This window comes from Pantherophis guttatus, chromosome 1 (genome assembly GCF_059756535.1).
Source record: "Pantherophis guttatus breed Tessera chromosome 1, ASM5975653v1, whole genome shotgun sequence".
In the NCBI taxonomy this organism is placed as follows: domain Eukaryota; kingdom Metazoa; phylum Chordata; class Lepidosauria; order Squamata; family Colubridae; genus Pantherophis; species Pantherophis guttatus.
Window position 1 is genome coordinate 126,448,736 of NC_142063.1, and position 18,179 is coordinate 126,466,914.

General features: G+C 40.0%; 1 protein-coding gene across 37 annotated transcripts in view; it reads right to left on the bottom strand.

Moving 5' to 3' along the window:
* Positions 1-16,174: 16,174 nt before the first annotated feature.
* The window catches only part of SEMA5B (semaphorin 5B), a 478,266-nt gene continuing 476,261 nt past the window's right edge, over positions 16,175-18,179 (bottom strand). For all 37 annotated transcript variants that reach the window (XM_087883981.1, XM_034422787.3, XM_087883946.1 and 34 more), the window contains one exon: positions 16,175-16,426. In XM_087883981.1, coding sequence (XP_087740107.1) covers positions 16,271-16,426 — 156 coding nt within the window. In that variant the 3' untranslated portion in view covers positions 16,175-16,270. The remainder of the gene's footprint in view (positions 16,427-18,179) is intronic.

An 18,179-nucleotide genomic window follows, 5' to 3' on the forward strand; every position in this document is an offset into this window, starting at 1 on the left:
CTGTTCTGTTCTGTTCTGTTCTGTTCTGTTCTGTTCTATTCTATTCTATTCTATTCTATTCTATTCTATTCTATTCTATATTTATGATGACAGAGATCTGACTTGAGACAAAGTGTCTGAGATATTTTTCTTAGTCCTCATATTTAATTATTATAAATATCTTAGACCGGGGTGTAAATAAAATGCAAATTAGTGCACTTTAGATCATAGACGAGCTATTGCTAGGTTCATAACGATGCTAATTAGTATATTGGTACATTCCTGATTAAGAACTTAGTTCTTAGAAATCTGGCAGGAAAGGGTTAATCATTCCAGTGAGAAAAATCTTAACTCTATTTTTCCTGAACTGATGTCTCTCAATTACTTTGTACTGTAATTGGCTGCATTTAAAAACAAGAAATGTTTCTTAATACACTTGCAAAATTATATCTTGTAATAGACCAGGAATGAGGCATTACGTATGCAGGTATAGCTGAGTTTGGGTTATTAGAAAGCCAATTTATTTTTTATTATATTATGGTGTAATTTTTTAGTACAAGACCATGATATAAATCATCAGATGGTGGAATGTAAACTAATGTGTCCCTGAGCCTTGTCATTTTCCATGGTCTTTAGTTTTATTAATAAATGAGCGTTTACATCATTTTGCCAATAAAAACACTCTCAATGAATATGGGTCTTTTCTAGTAATATGAAACAATGATGAAAAGTCAGGTCCATTGGGACTAATCTTTCAGCCTGTAAATTTGAGTCATGTAGCTTTGGATTTTGGAAAGCATCATTAAAAATTCAAGTCCTTCGACTTCATTACAAGAGTGAAAAATGCAAAGTGAGACCAGAAAACAAAGCTGAAGCCAGAAAACCAGTCTTGTTTAAAATTCCAATTCACCAAAATTCAAAATGCTTTTCCTAGCTTTAATAGTCTATAGGTGAATGTCACTGGTGGGTTGCCCCCGGTTCGGACTGGTTCTATAGAACTGGAAGTAAAACCAGCGGGAGGCTCCGCCCACTGACCCCGACGTCATCAGAATGCTTCTGTGCATGTGCAGAAGAGAGTGCGGCCCCGTTGCAAACTGATAGTAAAGGTAAGTAGAACCCACCCCTGGTGAAGGTGATTCACCCAGTACATAGTTTCTTAATTTACCAAGTTTTCTATTAAAACCTAGTCAATGGTCTGATACTATCAAATGGCATCATTGTCGGGTGGTTCAATCTTAACCTTCATTTTATTATTTTTATTTGTTAATTTATTTAAATTTGTTATGTCTGCCTACTCAGTAGACCCTGGGTGACTTACATAAATAAGCAGTTAAAACAGTTAAAGCAAAATGGATAGCCTGGATTAAAAACAACTATAACCAGTGATGAAATTCAATTTTTTTTACTACTGGTTCTCTGGGCATGGCTTGGTGGGCATAGTGTGGCTTGGTGGGTGTGGCAGGGGAAGGATACTGCAAAATCCCCATTCCCTCTCCACTCCAGGGGAAGAATATTGCAAAATCTCCATTCCCATCCCTCTTTGGGGCCAGCCAGAGGTATTTGCTGGTTCTCCAAACAACTCAAAATTTCCGCTACTGGTTCTCTAGAACCTGTCAGAACCTGCTGGATTTCACCCCTGACTATGACCATAACAATAAAACATTGAAGGGGCTTCACAAGCCCAGGCCTGGGAACTGAGCCAGTTTTTAAGGGCTTTCTGAAATCCCAGAAGAGCAGGCACCATTTGTGCCAGGGATGGTGCTGTTGTTCCAGAAGGCGGGGTCAACAACAGAGAAGGACCCCTTCCTTGGTTTTACTAGATTATAATCTGAGGGAACCTGGAGTGCGCCTATTCTACCTGAAGGTATCAGGCAGGCAGAAACAATAGTTAGGTGGCCTCTCTTGTGTCCAGATCCAACACCATGAAGGACTTTATAGGTGTCACAATGTATGTTTTATTATTTCTATATAATATTTATAAGTGGCCTCTTGAATTGTACCAGTAGCCAACTGGCAACCAATGGAGCTCGCAAAGCACTAGTGACATATAAGCTTAAATAAAAGTGATGGAGATTGCTTGTGCTGCTGTATTTTGAACCAGTTGTACTGACTTCAAATGCTTCCTGCTCAACATTTGGAGACTCAGACCATAATGATCTAGTTTTTATAGATGATAGAAATTCCACACATCTTGTTAAATTCATTTTAGTTTTATATATTTCTGTTGTCAGTATTTAGAAGTCAGGATTTAAGGGAGTAAGAAGATATCAAAATTTTAACATCACAATACAGTAATGCTGAAATAATGAATAAGCCTTGATATTTTATTTCTTTCTACAACCAATTTATTTTATGGAAGTACAACTTGTCAGCAAGGGAACATTGAAAAAAATTGATTGCCTCAGTTTAAATGTGGCAGTTAGGAATTGGAGGAATCCAGGTGTGCATATCGAAACTGAATAAACTGCATTTCAGGCTATACACCTAAAAATTATTGGGCCATCATACTAATGTATCTGTGAATGGAGACTCTCTATGCCATAAATGGGGGGGAAACCCCCCAGAAAATTCCATGTTTACAAGACCTGGTGCTAAACACCGACTAATGTATTGGGCATAGATTGAGAAGGTCTGATCAGCAGCGGAGATTGTGGAGTTGAGTATGGAGATTAAATTTTGGTGGACAAATAACCAGAAGAGATACTTTTCCTCATCCTGCCATCTTTCCCACTGCTACATTTTGGCAAGCTCTAATCTTGAATGATGAAGACAACAGCGCTGGGGCTCAGATTGCACTTAGATTCACTGAAGTAGATGATGAGCTGCAGGAAGATATTTTGATGGGAGAATTTCTCCTATTTTTCTGGCTGGAAGAATCTATTCTTTGGGAACAAGGCTGTGGTCCTAGAACTCTGGGGCAAGAGTCCATAACAACTGAAAGTCCAGTCTTTGCATCCTGCAAATTACCAATTATTGGTTCTCTTGAATAAGTGGAGGGTTAAATGTGAGAGTCATTTAAAAAGTCAGTTTAAAAAATGTGGTGGCTTTCAGTAAAACATTAGACATGCTTGGACTGTTTTCATTAAGAAACCTCCATTACTAGGATTACACATTAGGGTGCCTAGAAAATGTGAATTAATTGGGAGGAGATGGAGAGAGAAAATAATAGACCAGTTAATGTATTAACTTGTTTAGCAGATTGCAGGCTCATAGTTATGATTACCAGTAGTCTCTTATGTAAATAATGATTGGAGATCATGTGTCTCTAGTTCGTGCTAAAATCTGAATTAGTTAATAGCGAGGTTTTAAAATAATTATTTCAACTGATTATTAATTTGATGGGTGTTATTAAGCCATCATATAAATCTACCTCCACTTACCTGGATATAATTCTGTTGAATCAGGGGTTTTATGCAGAGTAGGTATTTAGGAATGCATTGAGGACTTTTTTTAAAAAAAAACCTGTGTATCCATCAAGAGAATGAAATAGAAGAATATACATGGCAAGGAATATATTGTACCTCTGGAAAGGGTACATCATAATTTTGCTTGACAGCATATGAAATAAAAACATCGGGGAGGAATTTTGTAACTCCAAATAGAAGACACCATTTGGAAGAGAAAAGGGTGCAGATGTGGTAACTTTTCTTCGTCGTTTAAGGCAGATGAGAAAAAAATATGTTAAATTGTATTCAAATTTAATGGTAATGTAGTAATAAATCAGATGGAATGGCACTCAGGACTTCTCAGCATCTACATTTATTCAGAATTATATTGTTGCTATTGTGAACCCACCAGCCCTTTTGGTAGAGTTTTAACAACCTCTATTACCCATTTCAGACTTCCACCCCCCCACCCCTCCCCACCCTCTCAATTCTATCAAGGATCAGGTTGATCAAGTGCCTTCTTTGCCTCACTATTTACTTTTCATCTCTTTTTAAGGCATCACTGATCTCATGTTCTCTGTCCAGTCTGCTTGGAGGAAAAAAAAATGTATTATTTTCAGCTATGCCTGCAGGGCTGGAAGGAGATTGCCAGCTCCTTTCTATACAGTTGCGTATTTACTAGCCTTGTATTCTGGATAATAAATCCTTTTTGTTTGCCCATCTAGAATTTGTCCCTTGGGAGTCAAAAGGTATAATATACCTCATAAAGAGCTCCCTCCCACTTTTATTTTTATTTTTAAAATAGCATTTAAAATTACGATGTAGACCATCCAGACAGCACTCAGGATTGGCATCCAATAACAGAATTTAAAACGATAGAAGCCCATTCCAGCTATCAAATCCAGCCCTCTATCAACCAAGGAATCCAAATTAAAGTGTCCCAGATAGTAATATCCAATCTTTGCTTCTCTACTACAATCATTAAGACTTCTTTCTTAGGCAATTGGTTCCATCCTGTACACTGGTCTTGCCATTAGAAAGTTACCTGAGGCACTGTCTTACCCAGTGGTGGGTTGCTCCCAGTTCTGTCCGGTTCTTGCGAACCGGCAGTAAAAGCAGCGGGAGGCTCCGCCCACCCGCCCGGACATCATAATTGACGATCTGCACATGTGCAGAAGCACACAAGCATGCGCTCCCATTGCAAACCGGTAGTAAAGGTAAGTAGAACCCACCCGTGGTCTCACCCCTATGGGAATGGCCCTGCATGCTTATGCTGGCAGAAGAGGCATGCTCTGGACTTTGTCAACTAAGAAATTCCAGAAGAGTCTTTTTTGCTCTATAGCGTCTGCCCTCTGGAACATCATACCCCTTGAGGTGAGATCCAACCTCACTACTTGGCCTTCCAGAAGAGCCTGAAAACCTGACACCGGTGGTTGGCCTGGGGCCCAAATGAGGGCATGCTATGCTGAAGGTGGATATTGGATTAAACAGAATATCCCACCTCAGTCCACTGTCTACCTTTTGCTATCTTAGCTATTTCTTTGTTAATTGTAATGCTGTTTTCTTTGTTTTACTGTTTTAATCTTTTATAAAATTGATCAGATGGTAAGCTGCCCAGAGTTTACAACAGCCGGCATAAATTTAGTAAATAAGTAGAGATGCCCTCAGAGTCAATTGAAAGTACAAGTTGATCTTTCATTTCCTGCACTCTGGGTTGATAATCTTCTCCTGCATGTCAACTCGCTACCTCTTTAAAAAGTGTTGTCATGTCTCCCCTCTGCCATGTTCTCTGATCATTTCTATTGCTCTTCTTTGACCCCTTTCCAATACATCAGAATTCTGACATGACTAGACTACGTTGCACCTGCTGGATTTAGCTGTGTGTTTATGGCACAACTGGCTGAAATGTGCAAATCCTTCCAGTTCACAGGGAATGCTGAGTGTGGCAGGGCTTTGATGAAGGCAGATAACCTGGTTGAATCCTTCTCTATCTTACTTAAAGGGACGGTATGAAATTATGATTTGCAAAGAACTGTCAGTTTCTTTGCCATGCAAATTGAAAGTAGTGCTTTTGTAAACCCAATTTTCACAAAATTTGATTTAGCAAGACTAACAGAGATGGATGAAATAGGAAGAATTCAACAACTGACTTATATTTAATTTAGAATGGATATATAGCCATGTGGATTAAGAAGGAGAATTTTGTTTCCTGAATTGCCAGTAATCTGAGAACCAACTCTTACAAATATTGTCCCCCCCATGTTAAGTAATAGCGCCAATGGGATTTATGCCCAAAATGTATTGATATTTATTATATCCTGCCTTTTTCATTTGCTAGAGTAACACTAAATTCAATCAATTTTTAACCTGGGCAAAACCAGAGAGTTTGTGGAAGACATTAAACCTGCGTGGTGCTACAGCATAAAATCCTGTGTCCAGATTCTTAGCTTCTAAAGATGTGGGTGTATAGAGTTGTTGTTGTTAATTGCAAAGTAGTGTCCGACCCATCATGACCCTATCAGGAGCAAGCATGTTTTAATTTCTTGGCTGTAGTCCCCATGTGCGGTGATCTTGGAGCCCAGGAAAATAAAATCTGTCACTACCTCCATTTCTTCCCCATCTAATTGCCAGGAGTCTATAGAGTAGGGCCTCTTAAACTTTCCATGCATGATGATTGATAGGTGCAGTGATAATCCTTTAGTATGTTGGATCTATGTGTTATGTCTGAGGTGGTCAAGGCAAAGCAGGCCTTTAGGGTCCTTTATTGTCCTCAAAAAGTGTTCAACAGATGTCCCTCCAAGGCTCAACCCCACACCATCCTGAAGGCAGCCACCCTCAGTGCCCCCCCAAACAACAGCCCATATATTATCAGGAAAGTCCACAAGGTAAAGTTCAGGCATAAGACAAATAGCAGTCCTCAAAGCAAAGACAGGGTACAAGGCAAAAGCAGTTCTGAAGGTAAAGTCCACAGGGCTAGGGTAAGACAAACGGCAGTCCTCAAAGCAAGGCGAAAAAGGCACGAGTCAAAGCCCAGGGAGTGTAATCCAAAACAAACTTTTGTCCCTGGCAAAGATTAACGCCCCAAGGCTTCTCCTTAACTCATTCCATTCAAGGTGTTCCTTGTGAGGAAGGGTGGGGCAACCTCCTCACGAGTAGCCTTGTAGCCCTTCTCTGGGCTTGCCTACACTCAGTAACAGTAACAGAGTTCGAAGGGACCTTGGAGGTCATCTAGTTCAACCCCCTGCTCACGCAGGTGACCTGTACTAGGGATTTGAACTGCCGAACTGCAGACTTTTCTGATCTGACACCTAGTCAGATTTCAGTGCCCTTGGATCAGTGGAGGAGGCAGCTGTTCCTCATCAGAGATCTGTCACCTATTAGCACCATTGCCTGGCAGCAGCCGATCTTCCCCTGTGTCTGTGCAGGCAGGCAGCTCTCCATCTGGTCGACCGCCTCCCCCAATCTTTGAGGAGCCCGGGACAGCATTATCCTCAGCCCCTGGCCTCTCTAAACATGCTAAGGGAGATGTGCCATCCCCGTTGGACAGTCCCAGTTCCAACTCCTCCTCCTCTGAACCGGGTTCCAATGGGGCCATGACACTATGTGGTTTAATACAAATTTATTTCTAAGAAAATAAAACAGATTTTGAATATACCTTTGCTTAACACAGAATTGAAACATTCTGTCTTTTTACAGTCAAAGAAATCTGGAGTTTAGCAGTTTGGCTGGATTTTCTGTTTGAAATATTCTTTACATAATAAATAAAACGAACCAGAGGGATAGCTCCAGCTCTTCCACAAAATTTAGTGTCTAAAGGCAGCAGTTATGTCACCGCCATCTTATAGCAAAAGGGATGTTACAAACTCTGCAATGCCTCCATATCAGGCTGGTAATATTTTTCCCAATCTGTTTCACAAGGCATTATCTACTTTTATTTGCCTTTATGTAATTCAACAGACAGTCATTCCTATTTGTTTTAGTTGCAGAGACAAATAGCAGTCTGGGTGATCTTATTTCTTCTTCTGAAAATGGATCGGATCCGATTTTAGGTACTGTATATATCCATTTAAATACTGAGTGGGAAAGCTCACCGTTTTCAAAATTGTTTTCATTTTTCTTTGCGCGCCTTTTTACTTGGGTTATTTAAGGAGTATTTTTCAAGTAACATATTCCTTGTCAGTGCTTTCTTGATACTTTCAAGAACCGTCCTTGAATAACATTGTACATTCATCAATTTATATAAGCAGAGAATCTTCACTTAGAAATGATGGAAAATATTTGTAGCTCACCAAAATCTTCACTTTGTTTCCATTATACTGGAACATGTAATAAATTCATTCTATAGTAACAGAGTTAATACTTTGGACTTGGTTTTAGTAAGCAGCAGTGAAATCCCCCCCGGTTCTATCCAGCTTGCCGAACCGGTAGCGCCAGTGACGGGAGGCTCCGTGTCATTACGTCCCTTTTTTTATGATTTGCGCTATGCGTGCGCATAGTGCACTCCCGCTCCCAAACTGGTAGCGAAGGTAAGTGGATTTCACCGCTGTTAGTAAGTATACAGAAAAGTAGTTGTAAACTTACAACCACTCATTTAGTGACTGTTCAAAGTTTTAATGGTACTGAAAAAAGTGACTTATCCGTTTTTTCCACACTTATGACTATTGCGGCATTCCCATGGTCATGTGATCAAAATTTGGGCACTTGGCAACTTGCATGTATTTATGACAGTTGCACTGTCCTGGGTAGACGTGATCATCCTTTGTAACCTTCTCAGCTAGTTTCCAACCAGCAAAATCAGGAGCCAGATTTACTTAACAACTACATGATTCACTTAGATTTGCTTAACAAAAACAAAAAAACAAAAAAACACGGTCATAAAATGCAGTGCAATTCACTTACCAACTGTCTTGCTTAGCAACATAAATTTTGGGGTCAATTGTGGTTGTTGAATCGAGGACTATCTGTACCTAAAACGAGTCACACTTCTTTTTTCTTCCTTTTGCCATCATTTGCATGGATGGGAGCTGGGCCAAGCAATGGTTAAAAATCTTTCTCATATTTTTCCAAGGTTGAACTATTGCAACAAAAACTATTTCTGAGATAAAACCTCATGCAATTGATGAAAATAGGCTTCAGTTTTGAAGACAGCATGAGATGTGTTTTAACACTGCTATCTTCTGGAAACCGTTATTACTTTAAAATATTAATCTATAAAAATAATATCTTTCAGAGCCGCAGGATTTTTCTATATGAATTCCAATGAGATAATAAAAGTGGGACCACAATGGTTTAGATGCACAGAACCTGCTGATTGCATCGAAATTAACATGCAGGCTTGCAAAAAATGTCTTCTAGGTGTTTTATTGCAGGCAAACATACATAGGGTGTAAATTTTTAAATAGAAATGCCCTTGTTTTCTAATGAGGATCAACAATACTAAAACATAGCTTAGATGTATTTCCTTTGCATTTCTGGTCCCAGACATTTGATAGAAACCACAATTATGTCAAAAGTTTAATCATGACATCTTTCTGCAAATAAAATAAATAGGTAATTTATATCATGCTTGCATACAACGTCATGATGCATACAATGTCACTCCATCTTTCCCAGATACTTGTTTCTGGCCTAAATTTCCAAAACCAATTCACACTGCCATTTTTTTTGGGGGGGGGGATGTTCAAGGGGAAATTAGAATAAAATATCACATCAAGCCATCATAGTTAGAATTCATAATACAAGTCATTTCTAAGGCACGGTAATGGAGCTCAAACTGCGAAACCTGAAGCAAACCTCATTTTATAAGCCCAATGTACTGTGCGAATTGTGTCACTGTGTTATTTAGTTGAGCTTGTGTTGCTATAGATCAGTGTTTTCTCAACTTCAGCAACATTAAGGTGTGTGGACTTCAATTCCCAGAATTCCCCAGCCAGAATTTTGGGAGCTAAGGTCCACACTTCTTAAAATTGCTGAGACTAAGAAGCCCTGATCTATGTTTGCAGCAGGGGTGGGTTCTACTTACCTTTACTACCGGTTTGTATTGCACCCGCGCACTCGCTTCGCTTGAGCCCATGCTCTTCTGCACATGCACAGATCAACTATGATGATGTCCAAGTCAGTGGGCGGAGCCTCCCACCAGTTTTACTACCGGTTCTTGCGAACCGGTCTGAACTGGGGGCAACCCACCACTGGTTTGCAGATTTAAGTAAACTGGGTCTGATTGAGTTTTTAAAAGTGTTACTGCTGCTACCTCTTTTAGTGGAGAGAAGAAAAGTCTCACCTTTGGTTTTCCTTCTAATTACAAAAAAGTTTATTACCTGTTAGCACAGGAATAAAAAGATTGTATTAGGCAACCAGCTTTATGGTGGCTTAAACTTTTGCAACTGAGTATCATTAGTATTCAATATAACTAAATGTCAGACTTCGATGCTATCTCAAAATAAATGAATTTCCAAACTGCCAATCTTTAAGGAAATCTTTTCTTTATTCGAGCACAGCAACCGGATCATGACTCGATGCGGACAAGACTGACCTTTTGCCCTCCAATCCCTCCCTTTCCGATCCCCAATTATCTGCTTCTCATTGGCTATCTTCCAAGTCACTCTCCTGACTTCTTGTCTCGTCATTTCACAGGAATGCCCCCCCTTTCATTTCCACGGTGACCGAGCTTCAAAGAGATTTAGCAGGCAAAAGTCCAGGGCTTATCTTGTAATTGCAATTGTACAATCTTCCTTTCTATATCAGCGGTGAGACGCTGACACTAAAACTGCCTCAGCTGTCTTTCTCTACAACAGGGGTGTCAAACTCATGTAGTCATGTCGGCGTTATGTGACTTATTGCAATGGTGGAATTCAATTTTTTTTACTACCGGTTCTGTGGGCGTGGCTTGGTGGGCATGGCATGGTGGGTGTGGCAGGGGAACGATACTGCAAAACCTCAATTCCCACCCCACTCTGGGGCTAGCCAGAGGTGGTATTTGCCGGTTCTCCGAACTACTCAAAATTTCTACCATTTCTCCAGAACCTGCTGAACTTCGCCCCTGACCTATCGGACTTTTCCCCCCTTCACTAAACCAGGCGTGGGCGTGGCCAGCACGTGATGCATTCGGCCCATGGGCCAGGAGTTTGACAGCCCTGCCCTAAAACATTTTTCTGATTATTGACACAGGTAGTGTGCACACTTTTTTCCTTGTGCCTTCAAGTCAGACTGGGATGTTTCTCTGTGTGTGTATGTGGGTATATGCATAATGGTTATCCTTTGAGAGCTGAATGCCACAAAATTTCATTTTAATGTATGCTGATTAGTGTACATTTAAAGTGACAATAAAGTTCTGTTCTGTACTGTTCTTGACTCCTAGTGGTTGCCTGGATTTGTCCCTCAGTTTTCTTGGCAAGATTTCAGAAATGGCCTTTCCTTAACTGCGTCCTGGGGCTGAGAGAAACAAACTGGTCCAAGGTCATTCAAACTGGCCTCATCTAAGGCACGGGTGCCAAACTTGCAGCGTCACATTGCTGTCACATGACATTTTGCAACGTTTCTTCCCTTCGCAGAGCTGGGGTGGGCATGGCCTATGCGTGACTCATCCAGCCCGCAGGCCACCAGTTTGACACCCCTGATCTAAGGCAGAGGTGGATTTCAGCAGGTTCTGACCAGTTTGTGAGAACCAGTAGCAGACATTTTGAGTAGTTTGGAGAACAGGTAAATACCACCCCTGACTGGCCCTGCCTGCATCTAATTCTCTGCCTCCCAAGTCCCAGCTGATTGGGAGGAAATGGGGATTTTGCAGTAACCTTCCCCTGGAGTGGGGAGGGAATGGAGATTTTACAGTATCCTTCACCTGCCATGCCCACCAAGCCATGCCACGCCCACCAAGCCACACCCATAGAATTGGTAGAAAAAGAATTTGAACCCCAGCACTGATCTAAGGCAAGACTAGAACTCATGGCCTCCTGCTTTCTAAACTGGTGCCTTAACCATCACACCAAACTGGCTTTCACTGCACACTCATACCCCACTCATTGTCAAATACACATAACCAGGAATCATCTCCCAACAGGCAGCATTGAATGGCTGCATCTGTGTAGCTCTGAACAGCAAACCACAGAAAGTGATCCCTCAGCTAATGTCATGACTTGACTCTTCTAGGCCAACTTTGCATGCCAAATGAGATTGCAAAACGCCAAAGCTCTCTGTGACAAAACAACAAAAACAAAACTGAAAAGAAGCTTGAATGGTTAACTTTGTAGTTCTAGCTTCACATCTATTTACTGATAATTAAAACAATTGCAACAAAGTATTAAGTCAATTTGGGCTGTTTATTCATAAAGTATGAGCAAATACAAACATTGTTTACTTTGCCATTCTGAACAGGAATGGATTTTTTTTTTCAGGGAAAGATGAACATTTCTAGTTAAAAAGTCAACTTTTCAATTTTCATTAAACAATGAAAAAAATCATTGATCTATGAAAAATCAAGTTTTTGTTAAAATCTGCTGGGGGAGGATTTCCTTTAACTCTATCAGGAAAGTCCAGTGCTGCCGTTTTCTGTTTTTTCTTTTTCATTTTATTCTAAATTTATCTTTAGACATTCAGCAGTAAATATATAACATTTCTGTTATAAATATATAACAATATATTTACCAGTGTTTGAATAAGAGGATTTCATGGCATTTATAGTTTGCATGGGTAAGAAAATTTCACATTCAGTGTGAGTAATGATTACACAGATTAAACTCCGAATGATCTTTTTGTCACAATAGATTTCATAATGCTAGGAAATTATAGTCCTAAATTATGCTTCAAAAAGAATTCAAATCATTCCCACTTTTTATCTTAATTTAATGTATCATTCTCTAAAAAAAATAATAAGGCAATAGGTATACATGTGTATCTCAGATGTGGGTGAGTCATAGAAATACGCATTCTCCCTTGGAATGACATTTCCTTCTCCAGGTTTTTCTTAAGACCGTGATCGGAGGCATCTTTATTTAAGAACAATACGCATCAAATGAACTCCCAGCAGTCAATTCAGGATTGAGCTCTGAAACAGTCTCTAGACCAGCGGGCAGTTCAAGATGGCGTCACGACAGTTCAGCAAAGGAGACCGTATTTCCTCGAGTTAGAGAAGAGACAACACAAATGACCCACATTGCATTTTGGTGCCCTGGCAGAAATAGACAGCAGAGTAAGTACATGGTTGGCATAGAATTGTGATGAAGCTTGGTTGCTTTATCAGTGTAAACATGCTCTGTATTCCTATTGTGATGGAAGAAGACAACACTGAAGAAAACCACAGGAACACAGAGAAACTGTTGAAGGACAATCTTGTAACAGGCTGATCAGCTCTTCCTCCTTGGACTCACTGGACCCTTTTGGCTCCAATTCAGAACCTGGAAGGTTTTCCAAGATGTGTAATTCACATTCTCGTCAATATGGCTTCCTTGGAAGGATGGCAGCAGCAGGAGCTGTCAATTCCATTTAAATGAATCAGCTCTTCTGGGAAGAAAGTTTTTAGAGCTGCCAGTAAGGAATTGCTGAACCAGAGTGTGTAATAGCAAATTGCCAAATCTCTAAAAACCGTATCTATTAAAAGCTAATGTAATATGATAATGATCCATAATGAAACACGTATAGCAATAATTTCTCACACCCAAAAGATCACAGAAGTTAATTATGAAAAAAGAAAGGTGTTAATAGACTGTCCTATCCAAATTTGAAAACTCCCTCCCTCTTCCAATCCTTTCTAATGAAGGAAACAAACTAGTAAGTGAAGATCAGAATTAATGAAAAGGTTTCAAACCTCACTTCTAAACACCTGAATGGCTGCGGTGCTCCCTTCAGCCATTTACTTGGACTCCGTACAGCCCTTTGAAATAACTATTAGTTATAGCTAGCTTTAGTAACTAGTTTTCACAGCTGCTTGGTTAGATTTTGCAGATGCCACCTAAAGTCACCCAAATAGGCGGCTAAAATTATCAAGTGTAAGAAATGGGAAGGCTTTAATCCATTTGGCTTTCATTCTAGTGCTTTTTTAATAGTAGACTTTTGCGAACATCTCCTTGATGCCTGACCATAAGAATATTAAGACCCAGTTCCCAAAAGCTTGCATTTAATGTAATTTAAAATTCACTTTCATTATTTCCCCTCCCCCCCTCCCACATCGCTCCCTGGTGTTGCATATACTGGATTGAGATTCCAAAGCAGCTTTCTGGGCAGCACTGAAGAATGATCTGGTCAGCATGGGAATGCTTTCTTCTCATGCAGCAAAAGACTGAAGTAGATCTTAACACACGTGGGCCTGTTGCCACATCAAAGGCCAGACAATCTGGTTGTCCCACAGAGGGGCCGGAGCTTTGTTTCTTTCAGGGAGAACGTTGTTTACAAAGTGCATGAAATTCCCATTGCGCTGGTATTGCAGTCAGCACATGGAAAAGCAAGCATTTAGACAATCCCTCCACAGTGGAAAGGACTGATCACCAAGAACCAGCAGCAGCCTGTGCCTAAAGCATAAAGGCATTGGAGACAGAAGAATGTTCATGTCAATTGTCTTCCCTGTGAATTAGGGAACATTAACGCGGGCTAGAAAAAATGCCATGCTCAAGCAGACACTGCGTGGTAATAGCTCGGATTACTTTTCACCCACTGCTTCCCTCGATTTTCTTCTTTTCAGGAGCATATGCAACTGATTTAAGAATGGTTGTTCTTATTTTTGAAAGCCTATCATTTTTCACATTTGGGTCCCTGGGAAGAAAGAATTGCAATAGAGTACATAAAAATATCCCTGCCCTGAAACATGTCATGATTTCTGATATCTGAAGAAAAAAATATGTCAGAGGAATGAAAGTCCACTATTTAAGTCACTGAAGAAAATCCACCTGGATCCTCTCATGGGGGAAAAAAAATTAAAAATAAAAATCAAGCAAAACAACAGGATAATGAATGCTTAATTTGCAGTTACCGCTGCAAAATGAATTCTTGCAAAAAAAATGGAACTCTGTCTGAAACAATGCTTCACTCTGGCCTTGATCCAACAATTTCTTACAGACCTCAAGTGTTAATTAGTTAATAACAAGTATCCCAATGATTACAGATCTGCACAAGCAGCAGCTTCTGCTGGTGAAATTTACACAGTTTGCTCTCACAGGAACTTGACACACCTTCCTATAAGGGTCTAGCTTGGGTTAGGAGCCTGTAGCAATTTGACTGCCCAATCATTCTCTCTCTTTCATTAGCCAATGGAAAGATCCGTAGAGGACATCCTATCTAAATCACTAAATCGTATCTGTCCCATGCACTCAGCCAGGGTTTTTCACAGCTTAGGCACTAATGCTTGTTTTATGACTTCTGATTCTGTAAGGTAGAATGAGACGCTGGTATCAGCCCTGGATCATTTTCTCACTTAAAACAGCATCCTGAGTCATTTTAGAGTCACTTATCAGTCTGGGTTTCTTGCTTGGATGTAGGGTCTGGACTGTGCCACCTCTCAGACAATTCTTCCAATAGATAATGATGAAGGTACTACCAGCAGCTGCCCATTCATTGTTCAATGCTAGTCAACCTGAGTTGGAAACCAATGGCTTAAAGCACGGACAACCCAGCAACACCAAACAGATCAGAATTCATGTAGGAACTAGCTTACATTCTTATCACATGCTATATATATTGCGGCCATCTTCACTGCTTAGCACCAAGAGTTTATACATTAGATGATTAGAAGGTATCATTAACAAGAGACTCATCTAGCCCAAAATGACATAACTAGACGCATTGGTCTAACGCAGCATAAAAGATAACCTTTGAAGGCTGGGCTGGATTGTTTCAAAATGCTACAGACCCCAGTTTATTTTAATTGGAGCAGAATAATTATCTTTCTTGCTCCAATACTAGTGAACAATGGCAGCTACTGATGTACACAGTATTTCTTTCTTGGCTGGAAGACACTAAAGGACTTTGCCGTAGGCTTTCTGGGTTAGGCTACACTATGGAGACATTCTTTAGCGACATACTGAAATCAATATTCTTTTCTTTGTTCAAGTGAATAAAAAATTATAAAAAATAAAATCAGCATTAGCACAAAGCTTGGTAATTTCAACAAGGGCAGAGGGCCATCAGTCCAACGGTGTCTTAAGAATCTCCTGGAATCAAAGCAAGAAGAGGAAAGTTTCTGTCAGAATCTTCCATGGCTGTTGTTTCATTCTCTTCATATTGTCCAGGAGAATCAACCATCTTTTGTGTATCCAAAGCCCATGCTTCATGTATCCAAACTTAAAAAGTCTTACCACTTTGCCTTAGAAATGTTTCAAAACATTTCTCTTGTGTGAAGTTATCTCATTTGCTTTATAAATCTGACAGGATTTTTCCCATTAAAGGTTGCTTGCATATATTTCGCCATGTCACAGAAAATGCTGATGATCCTGAAGCTTAAAAGCCAAACTCTTGAATATGGTGTTCCACAAGTCTGTCTGATGGATGATGTTCCTAATACTATTAACCTGTAGGCATATGAAGAAAAAGTCTCAGCGCTTTGCTAGGATTTCTCTTCCAATGTCCACAGAACTTCTGAAGTTGTACTGGGTAGTCGTATCATTCCACACAAACATTAGGGCTGGTTCCAGGATTATCTTGGTATCAGACACCGAAGGGACAATTCAAACTGTGATATCCATAACAGGATCTGCTATCTCTAGCTGAATACTCCTCAAATATCCTAGACCACCCATTATCCATAAGCAGAAGATCCACTTAAGGAGATGTGCTACTTGAAAGTAAGACCACCGATAAGAGAGAAAATAAAAGGCCCACTTATAATATTTACATCTATAGATTGGGCCAATATTTGGTCCATAAACTCAATTTTAAAAATAAAAATCATATAGGAAGTAATCCAGTTCTTAGGCAGATCGTCATCAGCTATTAGTAAAGGTCCTTCCAGGAGAGGCCTCGGGCCTGTATTCGTATTTATTCAGTGTACTGGGATAATAGGTTGTTGTGTACACATTTGTTTGTTGCAAAGGATAGAAGTTGGTTCTGTCATCTGGTATTAAATTGTTCTTGTTCAGTGTCTGTAAAAGAAGAACAAAATAATTTTAGATCTAGTTTCATCCTACTTTTTATCTGTGTTACAATGCTTGTCTCTTCTGTTCTCTAGTACCACTTCCAGTTATAAATTTCTCTCTGGCTAAGCTCTACTTCTCTGTACAAACCTTTTGTTGCTTGGGATACAATGCCTCTGGCTCTGAAGAAATTGAGCCCTACCACTCTTATAAAACCAAGACCCACAGGTGTTTTTGTATTTGGAAGATGATTCTCTATCATCACTTTGTAAACTGTTGAAGATAAACAGAAAAATTGGGCAGTGGTACTCCAATTCCTAAATCTGGCTCTTGATCGGTTTCTCAACTGCTCTCTCCTTAAAACTTAAAACACATTACTATTCTCTTTCTTCAGAAAAACACAAGGGCAATTAATTTTTCATCCCAAACAGTACTTGGCAGTAAGAATAGTATAATAAAGGACAACATTTAAATCCAAGGTTATTTTTTAACATTACTAAATATAAAACAAGTAGAAATTAGAAAGTTTAAACAGTATTGAATTACACTTATGGAGAAACATTATGGGCGGAATAACAAAAGTTAGGATTAGTTGGAAATAGGCCAAACTTTACCTAAACTATGGACCAGATTACTCTTCCAAGTTTAGGGAACTTTTCAGAAAATTCTAGCTCAAAAGTCAAATTATAATCTATTTATAATCCTACTGTGGCAGGAACATACCTGTCCTCAAACAATTCGATGGCAATGGCCCAAGCTTTCCAACTAGCCTATTTACTCTTTCCTGATTACTCTTGTGCTTAACTCTATCTCTGTTCAGATAGTACAACAGAGATCGAAATCTGGGTGTCAGATCCATTTCGATGTTGATGAGAAATTGGAAAACATTTTGGGTACGCAAGCTTATTTAGAATTTGGCGGCCACCTGTGGGCAATCTTACAAAATTATTGCAAAGATGGGCATGGTAAGCTACAGAGGGCTCATTTATCACATTTCCCATTTTATTCTGCTACTTACACCTCCTCCTCCCCCACCCCACCCCCAGCAAGTGGCTATAAACCCACACTTCATAGCAGATATTCTATCAATCAATGAAGTGGCTGAAGCCAATGAAAGGTTGCTCGCTATTATTCTGCAGAGCATGAGACAACCATACACTCAAACGCTTAAGTAGCAGCATCCGCTGATATTAAAAAATGTGACAAGTCTACCGGGCTTGCCGCTCCTGCCATAAGGCTAATGACACCTCTGCAAGATGTATCACTACTCTGCCAGAGTAATTTCATTGCATGGGGACCACACCTTCCTAGCATGGCTGATTGCTCAATGAATTAAAAGAGGGTTGGGAGAAGGCACTAATGGCTTTTGACTGAGCCGAACTGCTAACTCCTTGCTTTCCTTCCCTAGCTGACATGATATAAATCAAAAGCCCCTGGAAGGGATATTTAGCGTTGCAAGATGAGAGCATAGACAGAATGCAGCTTCTGTCCCCCAGAGCCGTTTCAACCTGTCACCAAACCCTTTTCTTTTCAGATCAGCCTCTGTCCCTTGACAACATCTGCTTTGCCATTTTATCTGTCAACGCTTTCTAAATTGAATGGGGGAAAATCCTTTGCTTTAAATGCAACTTATGAGTAGCAAAACAGTCTGGATTGCTTAGAGGGGGGTGCAAAAATGGCGTCAAAGAGAAACCGATGGTAGTTTTCCAAACTGCTGCAATTCATCAGCTTTGGACTAGTGGCTGAATCGGGGACAATCTCC